This window comes from Battus philenor, unplaced genomic scaffold (genome assembly GCF_028537555.1).
Source record: "Battus philenor isolate CCGP_79_NKW_IND1 unplaced genomic scaffold, ilBatPhil1.0.hap1 SCAF_14, whole genome shotgun sequence".
In the NCBI taxonomy this organism is placed as follows: domain Eukaryota; kingdom Metazoa; phylum Arthropoda; class Insecta; order Lepidoptera; family Papilionidae; genus Battus; species Battus philenor.
The window spans coordinates 8,558,388-8,581,881 of record NW_027181676.1 but is presented as its reverse complement, the minus strand read 5'-3'; the positions used below and the strand labels follow the sequence as shown (position 1 = coordinate 8,581,881).

Below are 23,494 nucleotides of genomic sequence, written 5' to 3'. Positions count from 1 at the left end.
TTACGATGGAAGAGCTCCGATGGTCCGTGTCGACCTTCAATACCAAGAAGGCACCTGGCGCTGAGGAACCCACTGCAGACATCTGCCATGCGGTGGTCGCCGTGGACCCCATTCTAGTGCTTGCGCTCTCCAACCGGTATCTCGCTCTCTCTCACTTCCCCCCACGAGGTGGAAGGAGGTAGTAGTTGTGACGTTGAGGAAGCCGGATAAAGAAGACTACGCGCACCCGACGTCCTACAGACCCATCAGACTCTTGCCTATTTTGGGCAAGGTCCTGGAGAAGATGATGCCCCGTAGGATCCGGTGGTACATTGCGCTTTATATCAGTCGTCACCAATACGGCTTCATGCCGCAAAGGTGTGCATGCTGCGACGCCTTATCGACAGCTACTTTAGCGATCGCAAGTTGTCCGTACGGTACGCGGGGACAGAGTCGGCCAGAGAGACCACCAAGGAGTGCGTACAGTGACCCGTATACGGCCCAATGTTCTGGACCCTACTCATAAACCCCCTACAGGAAGAGGCGAGGAAGACCGGGACACACTGCCATGCGTTCGAAGATGACATGGTGCTGGTCTTCTCGGGGCAAAAGGTACAGGATATCTCGAGTAAGGCCAACGAAGTTCTCGCTCATGTACATAGGTAGGGAGTCAGAAACAAACTTAAGTTCACCCCTCACAAAACAATGGTGATGGTGCTGACCAATAAGTTGAAGTACGAAAACCCACTTCTGAGTATGGGAGGTTACTAAGCTAAGGAGGCTGACTAAGGAGATACTAGGTCTCACAGTTGATAATAGGTTCACGTTCAATAGTTACGTGAAGAACATGATTGGAAAGGCCTTGAGACTCTAACATAGCTGTGCCGGGCCGCTAAAGTATCTTGTGGTCTGAACTCGGAAGTGATCAGGGCGATGTATCTGGCGGTGCTTGAGCCCACAATTTTATATGCAGCAACTGTATGGACGCCGACGATTAGGAAGCTGCTGGTACGCAGGCAGTTGGACACGGTCCAGAGGGGCTTCACTCAGAAGATCGCGAGGACCCACAGGACCGCGTCCCTGCACTCGGCCATTATCCTTGCCGGGCTGCTTCCTCTGGACCTACGGTCCATAAAGCAGCTCATTTATTTGAAATAAAGCGTGGCTATTTTCAGCAAGTGGTAAAGGACCGGGAACTGGAGATACCGGTCAGCTACCTGAGATTCCACACCCGTCTGGGCAGATTGGTGTGAAATTTTTCTACATCTAATAGATTCAGGCGTTACCTTGCGGAAGTTCATCCTAACTAAGAAAGGGACTAATATATAGCTACTTCCGCTATGCCGCAGTAGTCGTGCAATGCACCGCCTGCCAGCGCGCTGAGAAATGTCTATACATCAATGTGAAACAAAACTACCACCGTTAATTCACTCTACACGTGTTGCACCCCTTCACAGGGCATCACTCCTGCGGATAACGGAAGTAGCTATATATTAGTCCCTTTCTTAGTTTGTAATTCTTCTGCCTGGAGGAAGGTGAGGAGGGTGCCCGACTTAGCCATAGCGGCTACCGATCTGGTTGTTTACACCGACGACAGCTGCATAGAAGATAAGGTGGGTGCGGCGTTCTGCGTTATACGGGATGCCGTACAGCTGTAAAGTAAAAAGCTCAAGTTGGACAGCTTCTACACTGTATACCATGCAGAGATGCTGGCAATGGCGGAAGCAAGGGAGAACAGGGTAAACGGCCAGTAGAACGGCTCAGTCATGTGCTATATTGAGCGACTCGCGGTCCGCCCTCCAAACAGTCGCAAAACCAGACACGCTCCATCTCTTAGCGTTAAGTTTAAAAGAGAACATCATGAAAGTGAGAGAAAATGGGAAGGGAAGAATGTAAGGCTTTACTGGGAGAAAGCGCAATGTGTTAGATTATGAAATAAAAACCAAGATTACGCCATGAAAAGATATTTATTTCAAACTATTTTCATTTGTAAACATGTAAAGTAATAATAATTAATTGACCAAAATATATACCAAAGTGAAATTTCAACTCATGATAAAATTCATACTTTACAAATACATTCATACTCTTTTAAAAAAAAACTATTGAAAGAATTACAAACTAAAGTAACTAATTCTAACCGTCACACGTTACTACCTTAAACAAACAGTGTTGCTATTAATGAAAATCACTTAGAGTTAACCAGCCCAAAAAATTAAACACTATTCATCAGATATTAAACAAGCAACAGATTAAAATAGTTACAATTTGAATTTGATACGAAAAGTAAATGTTGGCAACGTTCATATAAAAAATTAAATACAGAAATTAATTTAAACATAGCATAACATCTCCACTCGGTTCATTTCAAAACGAATAGTTTATGAATAATCCATACTTTTGAAATCTAGCTTATATGTACTATTGTAATATTATGATGATAAACTATTGTAATATTTGTACTAAATGAATAATAGGGTCGAAAATGAGAATAGTCTGAGCAACATACACATCCACACAATTTTAATATAATGGAATATCTAAGAAGGATTAATACTTCTGGGTCACAAAACAAATCTCACAGAAGCTTCCGCAATATCAATATATCTGCAGCAGTAAAATACTTACATAGACCGCTTGACTTCAAAGCGTCATTTTTTTTAAATATTAACCGTGTAAGTCCAAAAAAAATTATATAGTTATTGCTTTAAAAATAGGCTGTCAAAATGCCTAAAATTATTTTTTAAGTAGTCTTTGTCTTTACACACATTTAGGTTCAGCTTTGTTATTAAACTGATATTACAACAGTATTAGAAACAATAATGTTAAATTATCTAGGGAATACGTTATTCATACAAAAGTAATACAAGAAGATAGACAGACACATCCTCACATGGAGGTCGGCGACCAAAAGTTCATTTCTCGGAGCTCTGAAGGCTTGGGACGGAAGGCGTTTGCAGGTTTAGTGAGTTTCGGCTGCTGTGTGCTAATCTCCTTTGGGATCAGTTTAGGTTCTTTGTTTTTAGGCGAAGGACCCAAGTTTTCGACAGATTCAGCTAAAGTTCCACCTGAAAGGAATATGGGAACAAATTTTAAAATCATTTTGTATATTATTTAATTACAATCGATGTAACAAAATAATTATAACACCTCACAAGCAACACAGTGATAAAAACTTAACATTGATGTATTTGTGAGAACTTTGGGATACTTTTAGAATTTCATCAAGATGGTGAACAATGATAAGCTGACCTAAAGCAATCCAAAGATCTATGAGGGCATAGCTCTCGCTGTTAGGCTAATATTTAAAATAAGCACCATGAATAATAACTAAAATGATCTAATTTCATGATAAACTAGTGCACATGTGCAACAATTTACAATTTACAACAGTGGTCGCAATTGTTCCTCAAACAGTTAACCCAAGCATTTTCTGTGTGTATTGTGATCGTAAAGCAATGAAGAGTAAATAGGACAAAGAATGAATAAGTAGTATTTATTATCAATAATTGTTTATAGTGCTGCAAAAAACTCTTGGGTTGCATTATAGGTAACTCATCATGTCTCGGCCATAAATAACGCAGTGCTACGCTAGATGATATACAAATTCTGTACAGTGGTGGTAACGTTGTAGATTTATTGAATAATAATTTAATATTCTTACTTTGCAATCTGGCTTCAACTGCATCTTCCTCGGTGAGTGTCGAAGTGGAGGTGGTAAGATCTTTCTTGAAGCCAAGCAAAGCCATAGTAAGCCAGGATCGATTGTTTGCGTCTTCCACTGGCTCGAATGGTGACGTGAAGAAACTGTTAAGAATATTACAAATATATCTTTAACATTTATTCATTCATTTACTGATTTTCCTCTTTGGATCACTTATAATGAACACTTGTGTACATGATGACAAGTATGTCAATGGAACTAGTATGTGTACACAGAATCAAATTATAAAATTAAGCTATGAGGGTTCTGAAATAGTCCTGATGGAGAGTCCACACAAAAATCAGCTTCATTTTAGATCACTTTCATAAATGCTGTATTTATGATTATTCTGTCCAAAGCTTTATTATCACTTAAAAATCCTTAAGATTGTAGTACGATTTTTACAACTTTTTGTTTGATAGACATTTTATATTGATTGCATGTTGCATATTGACAAAGTAAATTATTAGAAAAAGTGTACACAGTTGCCTACTACCGTCATAGAGTTACTAACTTTAACTTTAACTACTAACTAAAAGTTTAACAAGCCTCTCTTTATTAGTAGCGTTAACCTTGTTTAACTACTATTTTGCTTTTATTAAAATCTATTACTACACAATAGATAAGATAATGGTACATTTAAGTTATATATTTAAGTACATTTAATTGTATGTTAAATATAACCTTTTATATGTACCATATATGTACAGTGCACATTCCATTGACAAAAAATTTACAAGACTAAAACATTCATATCTGCATTATTATGATCATTGTTACAATAAAAATTAAATTACTTAAATTTTTCATAATACTAAAACAATATCGTTCATCACATTTAAATGTCCCTAATTTATCATAATCAACTTTTAAAAATCAATTGATTAAACGAGAACTTAAATGTCTATACCATAAATGTTATCTTTGTTATGCCACAAAATGCATAAATTGACCCACAAGTGATTTAAAAAGTCGTTAATATATAATTAACAACTAATATCTTTTCATATTTGTTAATAGGCAAGTATGTTAATAACTATGATCATTGACAAGGCCCTGTCACAATTAAATAAACATAACAAATTGGCAATTTTATAGCAATTGTTGCAACAAAGTGTAATCATGTATTGTTTAAACATGATCAATTCTTAACAGCACAAGAAAATATTGATAAACAAAAAGTTAAATACATATAAAAACATACAAATTGAATATCTATTAAGAACCCAACACTTTTAAGTTTTCTTTGTCTAATATAAGTTGTGTTAAGACCAGTCTCTTCACAATGCGATACCAATAATAATAAGTGCTTAGTTATTTTGGGCACATCGCCTGTAGATCACTTAACCGCTGGTATGTTTAAGTCAAATCAATAAGTGATCTCTCTATTACTACTACCCTAAGGAAAGTAGAGGATACAATGACATGGAAAGAGCTTGTTTTCGATTCCATCAAGATATTTCAAGGCGTAACAAGCTTTGAAAAATGAAGAAATGAATGGGAAAAAAATTACATTATCGCGATATTTATATTGATGCTATTTTTGAGTTGTTTTCTAATACTTCCATTGTAAGTTTTCTGTGATACGAATATCTTTGTGTTGGACTATAACACTATAACAGTACATTAATTTTTCCTAGTCTTTATATTTACCGGTTTCCAATCATCCTCCTGCGGCTAGTTGGACTGGAGTTTGGCGAATGGGCAGGCGTGGCCGGAAGGCTTTTGCTACCCCGCCTTGCATGCAGATTGTATTGGCGAGAGTCCGGAGCCTGGGCTTCTTCTTCCACAGGCGAGGCGACTGTGAACCCACGCGGGGGGCGGCTGGACTGGATCATCTGATGCGCCACCTGGAATTATTTACAGTAATTCTTTAGTATTCGTTACTAATTTAATAGGGAATTACCCTAGTCAATTGCTTTATAACCCACCAGTTAGCCTGGCGTACTACAATAATTACATTTATAGAGATTTGCATTCCAAAATATAAAAATGTGTTTTTTAAACAAAGAAAAATGTAGTAACCGTCTAGTTTTCGCGATGTATAAAAATGTCTAAAACTTAGAAGCTTTTATTATATTTTGGAAACCAACAAAACCAATAAAATTTTTATGCACTACATGCAACAAGCTATTTATTATAATATTTATGGTATTCAATCTGTCTAGATAGCCCGGATAGGTATGTAATCAGATAGACAGCGCTTCCGGCCTAAAAAAATCTTTGTGTCACGAGATGGCACTACAGAACCATGGTTTTGTACTTTTTCATTGTTTAATTTTTTTATTTTGTAATTTTTCTTTAGAAATACGGTTATTACTCTACAACATACATTATAGGTAATATGTTGGGCGTCATTAAACTAATAACTCAACTGTAATTTTTTTAATCAGGATCTGATTTTTATTTCTAGTCATTAATTGTAGAAATTCTTAATACATATCATCGCTGTGAACTATACAGAGTGATAGCTCATAACTATAGTTCTCATACTTAAAGCTTTAACGGCTCTATCCAATCACCCAGTATAAAGTGAATATAACTCTGAATAATGTAACATTAAGTTATTATTTATACTGGAATGCGACAGGTCAATAGCCATGTGAATTTCGGAAAAGCTTTTCTTACTGAATTCTCACCATGTTATTATTTATAAAACCATTGATTTTGGTTAAGGTGTACCATAAAATAACAACAATTAATCTAATTATTTACCGATTTAAAGCTTTAACATCTATAACCAATCATTCTGTATAGGGGACCAATGCAATGACAAAGGCTTTTAGTGACTAACATTCCACCTCGATCAGTATAGGTCAGGTCGCCACGTCCGGGTATCTCATAACGCACACTAACCTTGACGACGGAGTTGCCGCACGCCGCTCCCTCGCTTTGGAACCCATTCTCCGTGCCCACCGACTTCGGCTTAGAATTGACTGCAAACAAATAAATCTTTCATTTAAAATCAAACTTATTAAGTCGACTTCGCTTAAAGTATGCGGGTAGAATCAAGAATATATAAACTGCACTCTTGTCTATGTCACGACATTTTTTTAAACTACAATTTATCTATTAAATAATTTATTGATGTATTTATAGACAATAAATATATGACATATTAATGGCCAATTTTACGTAATTTCACATTTACGACAAGAAATCATTATTCTAATTTACGCTATTTATACATTAATATTATTATCATTTTTTTCGTCTAAGTTTACAATATGGACAAATATAAATAAACCTCTGATTTAATAAACATTTCTAATATTTTAATGGGCTACATAGATTTATTAACAATAAACTTTGTTTTAAAGCTGACATTTACAAACTATAAATAACATTGGAACTATGTTGTGTAATAATTATTAATAGTACTAACATGTTCGATGACGAAATAAAGTAATATATTAACAAGCATCCCAATACGGACCGGGAAATGAAAGGCAACATACTGAAGACCTTGAAATTGATTTAGAATTACTGGACGTGTTAGAATTTAAAAAAAAAAACATCTTGTCATGAATTGCAGACAACTTGAGCAATTACTTTTAAATTAACTTGATAAATCTTAATAAAATTGGATATAATCATTTTTCGTTAACAAATTACTAAGATGTTTAGTTTTATAAGATACAGATAACCTGATATACAATTCATTGCACTGTTTAGTTGGGTCTGTTAGACAAAATATTACCACCTTAACTATCAGCTGCTCCACAAAATAAATAATTGCAGAAACATGAAATGACATACGTTATTATACTTAAATTTTAAAAATATTACTTACAAAAAGGCAAATTAATTCCAAAACTCCGTGCTCTTCAATAACATGTAATTTAGTCGTGGTCTTTATACAATTGCAGCGACTACAAGTACAGGTCCGCTCACAAAGTTCACACTTAACAACTAACTAACCTCAACAGACACGACAAGGTCTGCCTTTTATCAATGAACCAAAGTACATGCGTACTGCAGAACTTCAACGGTACGTAAAACGAAACAAAGACGCTAAACCGGTTTCTTAGTAGGACGCCGATGTATACACAAACAAGTTTTGCGATTGCAGTGTTGCCAATATACTCATACTATGATCAAAATTTGGGCTATCAACGTGCTGAATTTATAATTGAGGTTACAGAAAGTAAGTAGTTTTAAATTTCTACTGAGAGTTATTACTAATTAACGAGACGCGAGAAATTTGCCTGTTTACAAATCGGAAATTTTCATTTCACACAGATTATTCCTTTAATTATTCTAAATTAAAATAACTATGAAATAATATCTATGTAATTAAACAATGTCAAATAAAAACATCTTTACTTTTTATGGCATGCTATTAAGCAATAAACAAAATGGCGTCTTTATTTCACTGTTTTTTACCATGTCCAACATTGTTACAATATCAGTTTGAAGTAGTAAAACTATAGAAAAGAAAATAATTACACCATGATAATACTTCTTAACGTTAATTATTACCAGAATTGTAAACTATAGTTTACAATTACACATATGTAGAAGAGTACATATGTAGAAACAAAGTTACCACACAAATTACATGGAGTTTATTACAAACACGTTCCATCTATCAGTGTTTACGTGGAAAACTTTTAGTTGACAACAAAAACATGTTTATGATAAATATTTGCCTCGTAGATGTGTAGGCATGGTTACTCCTTTATTTCATCGTGTTTATTTAAGGCAATAAGTGGACATTTATTAACACAATAATAAACAAGGCAATAAGCTAAACAATAATATTGCACCTCGGTATTTCCATTCCATTGATAAGTTTTAAATTCCAGTATTTTTTAAGTTTAGTTATTGGCATTCACATATTATGTGGGTTTAACAGGTAAGGCGCATAAGGCGATTATCCTAAATTTTATTTTTATTACTAAAATTCGGGGGTTACTTAGGGAAACTCGTCTCGGACCGCCACATACTACTTTAATTATCGGGTTAGGAGGCCGCTGAGCTCTAACCTAGTCGGACGTTCTCGACGAGAGTTCTCTCGAGAGAACCTTGGAACGGGCCGTAACTCAAAACGCGTTTAGCATTCTGACTCAAGGGCGCCCGGAAAGGCCGAACCTCAATTTGATCGCTTTGCTAACCTGCATATCATTACCACCACTTCTAAATTGTTAAGCGCTGGGACGACTGTCGGTAAATTCAGCAATTCTTCTATTTACAATAATTGGGTTGTCCTGCTTATAACTGACGTCCCTATATCTAACCTACCTTTACCTGCCGGCACACAGCTTATTTGTGTAACTGGTTGCGAATTATTTTACATTTTACTTGTCTTATTGTCGTCGCATCGTCCGGGACCTAGGAATCAAGTCTTAGTCTCGGTCTCAAGACGGCGTAACGTTTGGAGGTCTATGGACAAATAGTCGTTTTGTTGTTTGTTGATTACCAGCGACATCAGCAGCGTTACCATGCTTGTTTGAGTTAATTGTAAGAAGATTAACTGTGAAGTTTTTTCAACTTTTTAATCAATATACTAATATAAATTTTAGAGAGATGACGCTGGATGTAGATCGCTTCCGTTCTTAATTGGAAATTTATAGGAGAAGCCTATATCCAGTAGTGGACGGTCTATTGCTGAAATTTGAAGACGATGGGTGCTTAAACTGTTATTTCGAGTAACAGCGATTAACTGGACAGATGTACCTCATCAATTATTGAGGAGGGTTTTGACTAGTAATAAAAGTAATAAGAAATAGTTTTTTCCGAGCTCTGATAGCTTGTTAACTGACACTGCAACGAAAAGGCGTTGCTGGTTGAACAGACAACGTGTTATTATATTTAACGACATGCACTTTTGTAAAGTGTTTATTACACGTACTTAAGTCCATTAGCTAGTAAGTAAGAAAAATAACATTGATTTTTATACATTTAAAAACTAGACCAAGATATCACTTTTTCGCCGCTTGGTAAGATTACTTTTAGTTCATAGCTTGTTTTTAGCCATATTAGTAAATATTTATTTAGACACGAAAGAAAAGTAGTTAAAATTAATCCCTAATCTTTACTAACTTAATGCCCTGTCCTCGAAAGGCTTCCTCAAAAATCATCGATGAACAACATCAATTTTAATACCCTAAGACAATCGAAACAATGAAATAAAAATTTAAATACTTGACTTCTTGAAAAAACGTAAATAGTTTCTCAACGTTTAATTGACACTTTAAACAAATAATAAAAAAGCTATTTACCTGCGAAACTCTTGAGTAACAAAGGAATTACCAGAAAAAATAAATCCTTAACATTTATCCTTTCCATTGTACCAATAGATTAATTTATATTGCTACAATGACTAGCCAAAAAAAAAACAAAAAACTTTATACACTCTTACCACTCAAACTATTTTACACATTATTATTTATAATATTAGATTAATGCTTTGGAATTTTACATGTAAAAAATAAATAAGGAAATCATTTATATAAATCCTAGTGTATATATATATATACAGCGAACAAGAAAAAAATTGTAAAGAATTTAAACAACAACTTATAAACAGATTGCATGTAATGTCTCTTCTGAATTATAAAAGGGGTTTCATGCGTGGCAAAAAAACTAGACAGAAAGTAAAAATTTATCGCAATAGCATAATTATTAAATTTTACTGAAAATGTATCAATATAAATAAAGAGAAAGCATTCAATATTGCCTGTATGTAGCAAAATATTATTTCATTGACCTCTGCTTTATTTTTTTTTGTCAATTTTTACCATTTTAAACGCCCGGTATGCATAGACTCTTATTAATGTCCGATGTTTTATAGTTACTTAGTAGAACCAGAATAACAAAACAATATAATATAGCTTACCTGTTGTATTAATAGGTGCAATGCCGTGGAGAACGTCTTGGCAAGGTTTAGTGTGTTTGGACCAATCCTTTTCTTTAAAAGTGTTGTATGCCGCTGCCGCTCCTATCTCTTTTTGCTGGTCACCCATAAGGCTAGGAATATCGCCGATAATTTTTGATTTGCCGAACACCACGTCAGTTTTGGGATATCGTATGTAAAAGAAGGAATCTTCAGGTGCCGGCGGCGATGCAGCGAACGGTTCAAACTCCCTGAGAAAATAAATTTATTTTTCCTCTATAGTATTTATCTCAAAAGAAACGTCAGGAACACCGCTGCATCAGGTACAATACACTCACAAACTTGAAGGTGATATAATGAACTGAACTAATTTAACGTTTATTATGTTTCAAAACTTACGATAGCAAATTATTGCAATGCATGAAAATATTCCTCCTTTTTAACATTATGTTGGATTTACAACAAATACTGAATCAACTAGTGTCTTTTAATGAAAATTAAAAGACTGCGTTGACGACAAAACTTTAAGCAAACTGAAAACATTTAACACTCGCGTTTGCTTTATATAAGGCACAGATAATTTAATTTGTATAGCTGTTAAATACTATCGAGATAACAAACACTACACGAGAGCTGAGAAATCGTAGTTAAAAATACCACAATGTCACGTCATAGCGCGTGCTCCAATGAGAACGGCGACAGAGAACAAGCCCCCAGCAGTAGGCACATGACCGGACGAAAACGTATACGGTAAAGGTCAAACATGACTTGTTCCAACAACTATATTAAAAAAATAATTTACCTTTAAATTAAATAAATAGCACTGTGAATTTCACGGCATAATATTTGTGTTTCAAGCCAAAATTTTACTAGACTATTGCCAAATGTGTATTTTGCGTAGCTAAATCTATTTTGGCAAAAGTGTCTCAAAATAATTCATGTATGAAGAAGACAGTTACTATAACATGAGTAATACTACGCGTACATTAGGTTAGAAATTAAAACAATTTCTAACATTATTTTAGCCCGAAATGACATCGACGAATCGAGATATGAAGAAATTACACCAAAAGTACTATTGATAGGTACGAAATTTTGTAAAACATTGAGCAAAAAATACAATAAATCTTATTTTATCATTTATAGCACTATTTATCTTTTATTGCAATAACACAAGCAGAGTTGGCATTTGAACTCGGATCATAACTCGCAACACAGAAAGTTATCGAATACTATCAACATCATTTAGGATTCCTTATTTTACTAGTTACCATAATAGTATTACAAATAAATATTTAGGCACAGATAGAGAATTTATGGTATAACGTATTAATGCTATCATACTTACTAACGGCATAGTATTTCAATATGTAAAATGAAATGATTATTAACAAATATTAACAATACCAAATAATTGGTATGTTTATAAAGAGCCTTTTAAAAAGGTCCCACGGTTTTAACACAATTTCGAACAAAGTTTCTTTTACAAAAATATTTTAATGTGTACTTATGAACACGAAACATCATCCTCAGTGCTTCAAGACTAAGGTCGACGATCAATATGTGCTATCACTTCGCACTCATTGGCAAGCTTACAGTCGCTAACGATTCACAAAGAGGGCTAAGCTCATGATTTCACTTCGAGATCGAATCAAGAATAAGGTGATCGGTAAACGAACAAAATTATCCGACATAGCCCAGAGAATGTGTAGATTGAATAAGCAGTGGGCAAGCCGCATAGCGTGCAAAACAGATGACCAGTGGGGACTTCAAGTGAGAATGAAGACCACGGATCGGCAAAGCGCAACACAAGACGCCCGTCCACATGATGGATAAACGTTTTTGTAAATGTCGTTTCCTATAGATCCTATTGGAAATCTATGGAGCAGGCCTATGCCCAGCTTTGAATGTCCTCCGGCAGAAATAATGATGAAGATGATATGACCATCATTATCAATGTACCGTTACTAAACCGACTTGTTTACAAGATTGTAGCAGCTCAGAACAAACAATTCGATTCCGATACTATCAAACACCGTTACCGTGACATTTTGCTATTAATACAGCATTTAAAATTGTTTGTGTGTTCACTATAATTCAATTGCCTTTGAAATTCTATATTTGTACACCTATTTTTCATATAATGAATCTCTTCATACATTAGCGCATCAAATTTATTTGTTTATATAGCATATAAAAACCTACCTTCTTTTGCAGTTTGCTCCGTTTAAAATATTCTGAACTGTCACGTGGTTCCTGTTTGCTGGCATTATTTTCAATCAATGTAACTTTACGAAAACAATAGAATTTTTTTAAATGTTTGCATATTTGTTAGAGACAATGGGGTGAATTTGTCTCTTAAATAGGTATCAACACAACCTTTTAGCAAAAAAAGATAAGAAATTTTAAATGACTTATCATTTGTTGAGTGTTTAGGAATAAAACATAAGAACGTAAACAAAGAAGAACTGTTCGTACATAATAAACTCATATTTCTAAAACGAAACGAAAAACAGAAAAAAAAAAAGAAACGAAAAGTATTATGCCATATTCGCTTAACAGAGTTATTATAGAATCCTTTTAAACAGTACTTTTGTAATCGAGTAACAATAGATGGTTGTAGTGGACTTTAACAATCGTTAAATTTTAGGCGCACAAGTAACAATACAAATTTCATAATAGCAATGCAATAAAATTTGTTGTTATCCCATTCACGATTCTTATAATCCCGGTAACGTGAATTTAATTCCATAATTTTCAGATATTTCTCCATGATAAAATGGACCATAGCATTTATTTTTTGTTACATGACCTTTACAATTTAAGCAGACTAACGTTTTACTCTCGTGTAAACACATCTTAGACTCATTATTATTAACGAAATCAGTGGCGCATTTTCTACTTATATATATACGACAAATATAGCATAATAATACGTTTGCTTTATTTTCTAAAAACTATTGTATTTAGCAAGATGTCTCTGGACAACATCGCAAATTTTTCGAAGACAAGTTCATTACCCTGTTATATAAGTGAGTCCACTTTTATTAACTAAATCAATTTAAATATCCTTTCTTGTTACCCCTCATCACTTTCGGTTACATATGTGGTACATATTCGTGTACATGTCACAAATAGCATCACATCTTAAACCTAAAATTTATGTTGTACGAGTACATTAATAACGAAAAAGCCACGACAGTAATGAGGTGTGTGTACAGCAGTCCCAAAATCTAAAGTTTGTCCTGCTAATTTATATCTTCTGTAAGAACCCTAACTTACGACTTTATACGAGTTTGCTACGGCTAGCATTTTTTATTCTTTGTATATAGTATCGCGGCCACCCTCTATTTAATCTTCATACAACATACAAATTTTAAATGAAAACAACGTTTTATCAAACAAAGCAAGATAACTCTATGTGGGCGGGGAGGGTGAAGTGGAGCTAAGCGTAACATACGAATAATATTGACATTGCGATTATCGCATAACGTTCAAAGCAAATAACAACGATAAAAACAATCTGATGACGTATGCCATATACCTACATTATCTTACATAATCTTTTAATGCACACATTAATTACAATTAATTTATATCCCGTCTATATTTTTTGCGCTTAAAGTAAAAAGAATCAACGCTCGAAAGCTATTGTCATGTTAATGCAAAAAATTACGAGATTGATATCTAGTTTATATTCACTAACACAAGAATACGAATATGCATTTATATTAACTTAGTTATTTTTTGTAGAAACAAATTTATCAAAAATAATACATTGATAACCTAAAATAAAAATATGCACCTAATATAAAAATACTAACATGTTAAATAAAGTTTACCAACCTCGTTGAATAGGTACGTTGTCAGGTAATTTTCAAGTTTAATTATTTAAGTACACAAAACAGATTAATAAATATATTACTACAAATATACTAAATATGCATTTACATCTATAAATTTCCGAACAAAATCTCGTGTATTGTGAATATATCTGTAGAAAGTTCTATATCCAAATCAAAACGGTAATCTTTGTCGATAAGATAATATGTTGATTTGTTATATTTATATATGAATAGTTACGTAAATATCTGTTTCGTGTCAGTCGTCATTATCTGCTTTGTAATAATAGACTGATAGCATACGCTTTTCTATTATTTTTTACATGCATCAAAAATAAATTAATGTAATCTATAACTAACAATTGCGTTACAGCTTTGCACAACACGCCATTCATCCTCATCATTAGTCGTAGGATGTTCATTGCCTTATGCGTTTAGGCCTCCATCGTAGATTTCCAGCAGGGACAGTAAGAAAAGGCCTGAATCCAGTGTCTTCCAGCGACCTTAAAAAAGCCTTATATTGTGCTTGCTGGTCTGTGGCCTTCACTCCACAACCTTAAGGCCCCAGGGGCCATGTATTGCATGCAAAGTGCATTGCGCCGTTACATTGTTTCAATTTAGTTACAACTTATTAATTTAATTGTACGTATAACCATAGGATATCTCAAAGTCACAAGCGCAGATTCTCATATCGCTTCGCAGGTGTTTATATTATCCATTCCTTAATAGCTCTGCGCTGTTATTGGTTTGGCGTACAACTAACCATCAAGTAAATGCTTGTCTATACTAGATACATTAAAAGGATAAACATACATGTGTGCGTCGTTGAAAAAAAAGTGATAACATACACCTCGATAAACCCATGAGTAAAATGTGCGAATGAAAATATTACACTCAAATATTACATAAGCTCCATTTCTATTTATCTCGTACAGTTGAAAGTCATGGCTATCTCGTCCGGTAACATATCAATAAAGATTGATTACCGATACACTTCATTTTAATTTTCAATACGAATTGAAAATAAATTTTATTTGAATCTCACAATAAGCTTCCGATAATATTATTAATAAGTTACATATAAGACTTGTTCTGATAAAGCAGTAATAATGATGCAACACCAGTAGGTATTATATCACAAAAAATTATAACTACATACAAAAATTTTTCATTTACAAAAGGATATAAAATTTTAATTACGAAGAATATTTAAATAAAAAAGTTAGACGTAACCCCTAAGAACTTTGGACCTAATAACATTTTCATTAATATAACTTATCAATATTGTATTATTGTAATAGAAACAAGATGACGCGAATCTGATAATTAAAACCACCTTGACAACATCAATAGCGGTAAGGCAATGCTTATATATTATGCTATAGTATCCGGCGATAAATATTACACATCGACCTTTAGAAAGAGACAATCGGCTAATTTCGGTTAACTTCGTAGAGCATTATCTCTGTCCCACGCTACCACCTATGCGATGTTTTGTGAGTCGACCAACTGAGATAACGCGCTCTACGAAGTCGAAATTAGCCGATTGTCTCTTTCCGAAGGTCGATGTGCAATATTTATCGCCAGATATTGTACATGCTAGAGTTATGGCAACCTAAAGATGAAACAGTACTTATATTATTAGTTAGAGGTTGCTTAACATTAAAGCACGGCACATAAGTACAAACATACCTTCTAGCGAATAAATCAGCCTTCACATTATTAGTCTCTAGTTTCATAGAGCGTGACTGATTTACTTTTAATTTAATATTATTTTGTAACCAACCGTTTTCATATTACACATAACAGGCAATTAAAAACGCAAGCATCAGCTGTGCTTCGACCTTCGTGATTCGAAATTCTTTACGCATATTTATTAGCAACTCATATCAAAGTCCTCCTTTCGGGGCTCATGTGACTGAGCGCTGGTCTATAAAGCGTCCACCTAAAAGAGCAATTTTGATCTACTAACTAGGTGGACGTTTGTAACAGTGACTAAGAAAAACTGCCCTTTAAATTTAGAAAACAACTACCAATTAATAAAAACATATACTTTATGCAGCATAAATTTTATCGCATCTTTTTTCAATGTAAGGGCTTTTAGTGACTAGAAACAAAATTATGTGTATATCTACAATAGTGATAAGTAGATCAGGCTGCATCACCCATCCTCTTTTTTGGTTTAGCTAAAAGTTACTACTTCAGGCCTGTTGTTTTGCTGTCAGTAGTTGTGTGAAAGCTATTGGTATGTTGGTGTTTTTATGCAGAAAATAGAGATTTTATAAGTTATTATTTTAAATGCTCTAAAACACCATGAATATACTCTCTAGTTAAATATACAGCACCATTTCAGTTATTTTTGAGTTTGGACTTAAATCCTTTAGATAACACATTAATAATGCTGGTATAAAATATCAAGATGCTAGTTTGCAATGATATTTACATGCACAATTACCTTTGCTCTTATCAGACACAAGTATATTTCCATATATTAAATTGATGTACTGCACTAACAGCATTTTAAAATTTAATTTGTAAATTACTTAAAACTAATTTTCAACAGCTTATATTAGTTTACTTTATATTTTCAACATTTAGAGTGCATAGTTATGGGTACGTGACAAATCCTATATTCAAGTAAAGAACTCTTTTTAAAAATAATTATTGTTTCAAGAGTAACACTTCTGTAAATTTAAGAAGTTATGTTGCAAAACATTGTGAATGTTATTTTTGGACTGAGTTGCTACTACAAGGCAGATAGAAATTTCCAAGCTCATGATGACAAAGCTGTTAATTAGTGTGCAGATACTTAATTTTTTTATAATGGATGGCTACCAAACCCTTACGCTGCTAGGGTAAACAGTATAATTATAGAGAACTCAACTTAAGCTGTCATAATGTATTTAACATTGCAAATTAAAGATGTGTGAAAAAGGAATAGGTTGCAGAAAGTTGTTGGTAATGCAAAGCTGGTGATTATGGAAATATTTGGTGGAGACTTATGTCTTGCAGTGGCCATCTATCAGCCAACCTAATAATGATGATTAAATAATCTTGTGCTACTAGAGGTGTACCATACTAAACTACATACAACCTTTTGTATTAGAAAACACTAAAAATCAGTAATAATAGGAAACAATGGTTTTGATTTGAATGGACATAGACAATATCTATATGTATCACAGGATTTCTGGAAGGAATATTACTTTTGCAACGTAGTGGTAAGCTAATAATGGATTTTATGAAATTCTATCAGACAGAGAAGTTGATGATGCCATTTCAAAATTGTATACTTCCTATATAAAAATTACTACTATATAAAACAAAACACAAAAAAAAAATAAAGTCCAGCCTCTATGAAAATACATGTTATTCAAGATATTACTTATATCACTATTTCAGTAATCAAAGTAAAAAGATGATTAAGAAATAAGCAAAGAAATAAAAAATACTACTCACTTTGCGGGTCTAGTCTTCATCCAAACCGGTAGAGTAAGACCATCTCTGATTTCAGGATCACTTGAAGCCATTTTTAAGTTTATTGGAAATTTAGCAAAATACAAATCACTTAAACTGTATCTACAGGACTATGTTATGTTGTGTAGTGTTAACGGTAAAAAATATGATTTAAATGTAATAAGCTTTTTAAAACATGAATTTTATCATGAAGAAGATAAAAAGATATCTATTAAAAAATATTTGCAATAAATGTAATAATAATATACAGATACTAATAATAAAATTCAATAAACAAAATTTACAGCTCAAGACACTGTTTGTGATTCAATGGACTTTATATAAATTGACGATGCAGCCATCTGAAAAGAAAAACATAGCGTTACATCACAAGACAACGAATAATAGCAGTTACATGTATACAACTTCATGTCTATTGTCTGTAATTGCAATGACCAGACATTATACGATTGTAGACCAAAAACAATCTTTGAAAGTGTAAAGTCTCAGCAAAATGTGTACAGAAAACCAGACTTATTAATACATTTATAAATAAACACTTATAGTTATTTCAAAAAAAAGGTAAAACATCAAACTAATTGAAAGACTGAACCAAAATGATTTAGGGAAATTCTTGTTTGTGATATTTTTGTCAATATGAATAAACATATTTTAGGAAATGTCATTTTTTGCAAATAGAAACCAAGTAAATCAACTTAAGTGCTCCGAAACACTTATTACGTTTTACCAATTGTGCCTAGATCCATTTGACATGGTTTTCGTAGAAACTATAGTTGCGTAAAAACGAATAGGAGGCCCTATAAACATATCGATACAAACACATGTTTAATATAAATATTTGAATGCAAAACTTAAATAGAATGTGTACTTACGTTAGCAACAAGCTTAATGAGAAAATATTGAAAAAGCATCGTAAAACACTCATGCACCACCACAACAAACGATAACAGGAAAAGAAATAAAGAAGAGGAAAAGTAACCATAAACAAAACTTCAAAGCTACCAATATGGCAAATAAAGTGGCGCATCATTAATTTTCCGTAAGTTCGACCAAAAATCGTGGGCTAATTCCATTTCTTTATTTTGGGAATGAGACAGAAAAGACTACGTGTACTAAGTACATAGTCGTTTCTTCTTTAATTTAAATTTGCGTACGTAAATTATGAAACAGCGTAAGATGTTAATGTGATTTCATAATTTTTTGTGTAGAATATTTGTGTAATCTACGTTCTTTACTCTTTTTGATACGATTGCGTTGGTTTTTAATTTCATTTTGTTAACATGTTCTATTGTATATGGTTTAGGCACCTACACTATTATACATGTATTTATAAATTTCTTGAATCCAAATTAAACGTCAATAATAACACCTTGATACTGGCAAGAAGTTAGTGTCCAATGAAATATTACGAAATTCAACTGTCAATACCGTCTGTCAATGTCAATGTTTTATTTCCATATTTTCCAGAATTTCAGAATTTGTATTTATAATAAATTTAAAAATATTTTTGTAAATAATAAAGCTAAATTTACAATAATATTATAAAAATGACGAGCGAGAACGATGAACCGACAGACTTAGATTGGATTCAATTACGTAGGGATATGGGCACTGCACATGAAACTACTAAAGAAAAATTTGTTCGAAAATTCGGCGAAAATCCTTTCGTTCCAATAGGTACATTGAATATAAAAATTATTACATATTAGCATCATTTGTTAAATTTATAATTTTTATTGTACACTATCGCTTAATGTTAATATATATATATAATATTGCTTTATAGTGAAAATATAAATTAATATTATGTAATTTATTTTAGGTTGCCTGGCTACTACAGGAGCATTATCATATGGGTTGTGGTGTTTTAGAACGGGAAGATCAAAATTATCGCAACGAATGATGCGACTAAGAATTGTAGCACAAGGTTTTACCATTACAGCTCTTGTAGTTGGTGTCATGATGACTGCAGGAAAATCTCTGAAATAGTTTTAATAAACAAATTTAAAATAGTTATGTTCAAACAAAATTAAATTATGTGATATATTATAATTGCTTTATTTTATTTTCTGATAATGTGTAATGATTATTACACAAATGGTTAAAACTTGTAGAGGAAAGTTATATTTATTGAAAATGATGCATGAGTCTTATAGACATGGTATAATTTCATTATATTTTATTACGTAAAAGTTGAACAAGAGAAAGACCTATTAGTTCTTATAATAAGATATAATTTTTAAATGTTTGTGTTAAATTATTTCTTATCTTTACCTTTACTTGCAGAAGAATTATTCTTTTTTCTATACATATTTTGTTAAAATTTCTTAGGACTAGAAGTAAGATGCTGCATAAATAATTTTCTTTTGTAAGTAGTGTGAGTCAGCATATTTTTTCTAAACAGAAAATTTGCTTACTAGAGAAATGGAGCATGCAAAGTTACCATAAGTAACTGACTTAAGTTCCTCTATCTCTCTGGTGGGACTGTGGGCATGCAAAGGCGTCGTTCGCTATGTCATGAGCCTTGCATTTTATCTTAGTCCATTTTTTCCCTTGCTGTTCCATAATAGTTGTCCACTGCCTGAACTGCTAAAAAAAAGAAAGATGACCATGTTTGCACTTTTCTTGCTGATTCCAGCCTATATCTTACTTTGGTAAGTTGTGCGTCTCTGCTGTGTGCTATCCAGATTTATTTCTAGCATTTTTACTGCTGGTTGTTCAAGGCCTTGGTCTGTAGGTCTTAAGATGAGACAAAAACAGTGCAAAATTGAAAATCGTTAATTTACAGACGGAACTTTTAAAGTTTAATAACTGTTGAGGTTTTAATGTCTTTTGGCCTTTTACTGAATTTGGTGATGTATGTAGTTACTTTGTTCATACATATTTTTACTTCAGAAGCTCCTTGTGTAGACCCATATATTTTCAAGTTAGCATTGTAAATGATATCTTACATTTCAAAATGATCTGCATATGTTTTGTTAAATTAGACTCTTTGTCTTGACTCTATTTCATCATTTCAGATGAATGCTGTTCATTGCAGGATATAGGTTTGATTGAAAGTGGTCTGTGTTTTCTGATGACCTGAACAGTGTCATCTGTCCACCTTTTAGATGAACATCTTGCTGTGCTCTTGCCTCTGTTCTGGGATAGATGCAACTTATATAGTGTCCACTGGTTAACCACTTTTAATACAAGAAGTCATTTCTCTTGAAAATTGGCTAGTTTATATTTGTTTATTTATTATATAAAAGCTCAGTAACTTTATATCTGAACTCAGCACTTTATTGGTTATAAACTTTTCTGTACTATGTGGATAAAAGTGCTTTTACACACTCTCTTCTGTATGGTGTAAGAATGGGCTCTCTGACTTGTGTTTACTAAACTAGGTGAGTCCAGTCTTGACATGTCGAATCCATCTCGACAAAATAGCATTTCAAATACAAAATATTTTCTGTTCCAATATGCCTCAGTGACACAAGACGAAGGTCTATGAGTTAATATGAAGGTCTACAGCACTAAAACGTGGTCTTCCACTTAGAGCCTCGTTAGCAACACACGTTCGCATGACGAGCCATTGAGAAGGCAAAGCTCAAAATTTCTGCAAGAGATCAAATCAGAATGGAGATCCAAAAAAAAAGTAGAAGGAATGTAACCGACATAGACAATTAAATTAAAAATATGAATATTGTAGTGGCGGTGAGCAGGCCAGACAATATGTAGATCGTGATCATCGGGACCTTACGTTTTAAAGGTTTGTTAAAGTCGCCAGAAGACGCCGGACGCACGTCGCTTTTAGCGGTTTCATTGTAAATCTGTGGGGAGGCCTATATTCATAACCGGACGGTTTACGGCTGAAATATCTATCCTATTTGTTGATTATTTCTGGGGTAAACATACGCACGCAGTAACAACAGTAGAACGTCAATAAGTTCACTGGTTGTGCATCAATGAATTTATTAATTCAACATCTTATCCTCATCTGAATGATTCCACTACTTAACGAATGAAATTAAATACAAATCTAAGGGAACCAATAAGCACTCATGAATTTTAGGAAGGATCCGGATTTATTCTGACCTACTCTTGTATCTTAGAATATGTTAGTGTCATAGAACTTGATGATGCTGTAGCTGCCATTAGAACTTTCAAATTTTATCGGGCGCATGCTTACCCGCGGGTACCTACCGGTGCAAAAATAGCGTCTTATTAGCAGACGACAGACTGAGCAACAGCTGAAGTACAATAGGACAATTAATGTTGCGAGCGCTGTGGGGTTTCAAGAGCTTATTCCCGCAGATGTTTAAACGGCCATGTAACTTTGATAAATACAAGCATTCCATTTAGAACAACGAGAGCTGGTTTTACAAATTTGGCTGCTTTAAATTTTATAGCAATATTTTGCCACTCTGGGCCCTATGGTCCAAGCCTAAATACGGCCCTGGAAACAAAAATTCGGTTTACATCTTTTATTTCAATTAGGATAGAAAATCCCTTTATTGCTAAAGTGACTTTAAAATGCTAACACATGTTTTTTTCTGCTGATACGAACTAACGTGATAACAAACCCTAGCATTTTTTAGGCACACGACAAATAAATTAGTTAAAAAATTAATTCTTGTGTTATTTTAGAAATACTGAGCGTTTTTGTTTTTGTTAATAGTGTGAATTTCATGATAGTGCTTCACGATTTCAATGGTTAATTTGCCCCATGTATTTATTTTTATATAATCGGCAAGATAAATCTATTTTGTGTTTTGTTTTTTTTTATCCGTACAGTATAGTTTCGATAGATTTAAACAAATCATTTTCTTATACATGCAATTCATCCTAATTGCAAAAGATAGTGGCATTACGATTGTTTATACAATAATATATCATGAGATATCAATTTGGTAAAATGAATAATGTAACGGTTCAAGATAATTACGGAAAAGAGATTTAAGCTTAACACATTCAGCGCTCTGTTACTTCAAAGCTGTACCATGTAAAAAGCAGCTGTATTATGACTGAATATTTGCCAATGACAAAAAACCCACTCTAGTCTGAGTATCTTAAGGATGAAGCCTCAAAACCTTTTATCAAAAATTAAGTAATGAAAAAGAAAAAAGTAATGATAAAAAAATAAAGTTTCGGTGTCGTCAGCTGCGTGCATCGCGTATTTATAGGCGCGTCATATAACTGGATGAATAGAAAAAAAAGTTCCTATATTCCTTACGAAAAACCACCATTTTTATTAATATGGAAAACTATCAACAGTTATCCATTTTAATTTTAACGTTTCCCTTTTTGATCTAATGTCCGGATTGTTTTATCTAAAGGTTTATGTTAATAGATTAAGCAAAGTTGGCAGCATTTGGGAATAAACTGCATAGAAATATATATAGATTTTTGAAAAAGTTTGACATGTTGCTTATGTGAGTGTATCGAAAACTGATTTAATTCTCGTATTTCATAATACCAGCAACAGCAATGCACGAGATACATAAAAAGAGACCCTAAAAGTGTTGATTAGCAGGACACCGAAAAAGAAAACCAAAAGAAGGCAAAATACGGGATTATAATTATGTTGAAAAAGCTGACCATTATTTATAATATCCACCTCCCAGACAGGAAAAAGATCGTATAGGTTGACCTATAAATAATTGTGGAGTCCGT

The 23,494-nt window shown here is 33.3% G+C and overlaps 2 protein-coding genes across 3 annotated transcripts; one reads left to right on the top strand and one right to left on the bottom strand.

Moving 5' to 3' along the window:
- Nucleotides 1-1,927: 1,927 nt before the first annotated feature.
- Nucleotides 1,928-18,798, bottom strand: LOC137933715 (uncharacterized). Of its 2 annotated transcripts, XM_068777741.1 has the most exons (7): nt 18,712-18,798; nt 17,822-18,180; nt 10,524-10,771; nt 6,539-6,618; nt 5,336-5,532; nt 3,644-3,786; nt 1,928-3,047 (listed from the first exon to the last, which is right to left on the bottom strand). In XM_068777741.1, exons 2-7 carry the CDS (start codon nt 17,890-17,892, stop codon nt 2,869-2,871), a joined length of 918 nt encoding a protein of 305 aa, XP_068633842.1. In that variant the 5' UTR covers nt 17,893-18,180; nt 18,712-18,798; the 3' UTR covers nt 1,928-2,868. The 2 variants fall into 2 exon arrangements, with proteins under 2 accessions (XP_068633842.1, XP_068633843.1); XM_068777742.1 differs by lacking the exons at nt 17,822-18,180; nt 18,712-18,798 and adding an exon at nt 10,920-11,019.
- A 452-nt stretch (nt 18,799-19,250) lies between these two features.
- On the top strand, nt 19,251-19,895 carry LOC137918395 (HIG1 domain family member 2A, mitochondrial). Its single transcript, XM_068761192.1, has 2 exons — nt 19,251-19,516; nt 19,662-19,895. Exons 1-2 carry the CDS (start codon nt 19,387-19,389, stop codon nt 19,826-19,828), a joined length of 297 nt encoding a protein of 98 aa, XP_068617293.1. The 5' UTR covers nt 19,251-19,386; the 3' UTR covers nt 19,829-19,895.
- Nucleotides 19,896-23,494: the final 3,599 nt, after the last annotated feature.

Excerpts from the sequence above, each read along its gene's own strand:
- LOC137918395 (XM_068761192.1), top strand. The coding sequence starts at position 19,387 with ATGACGAGCGAGAACGATGAACCGACAGACTTAGATTGGATTCAATTA. Across the intron at positions 19,517-19,661 it reads AAATCCTTTCGTTCCAATAG|GTTGCCTGGCTACTACAGGA; the intron begins GTACATTGAATA and ends AATTTATTTTAG.
- LOC137933715 (XM_068777741.1), bottom strand. The coding sequence starts at position 17,892 with ATGGCTTCAAGTGATCCTGAAATCAGAGATGGTCTTACTCTACCGGTT. Across the intron at positions 10,772-17,821 it reads ATGAAGACTAGACCCGCAAA|GGAGTTTGAACCGTTCGCTG; the intron begins GTGAGTAGTATT and ends TTATTTTCTCAG. Across the intron at positions 5,533-6,538 it reads GCGGCAACTCCGTCGTCAAG|GTGGCGCATCAGATGATCCA; the intron begins GTTAGTGTGCGT and ends AAATAATTCCAG.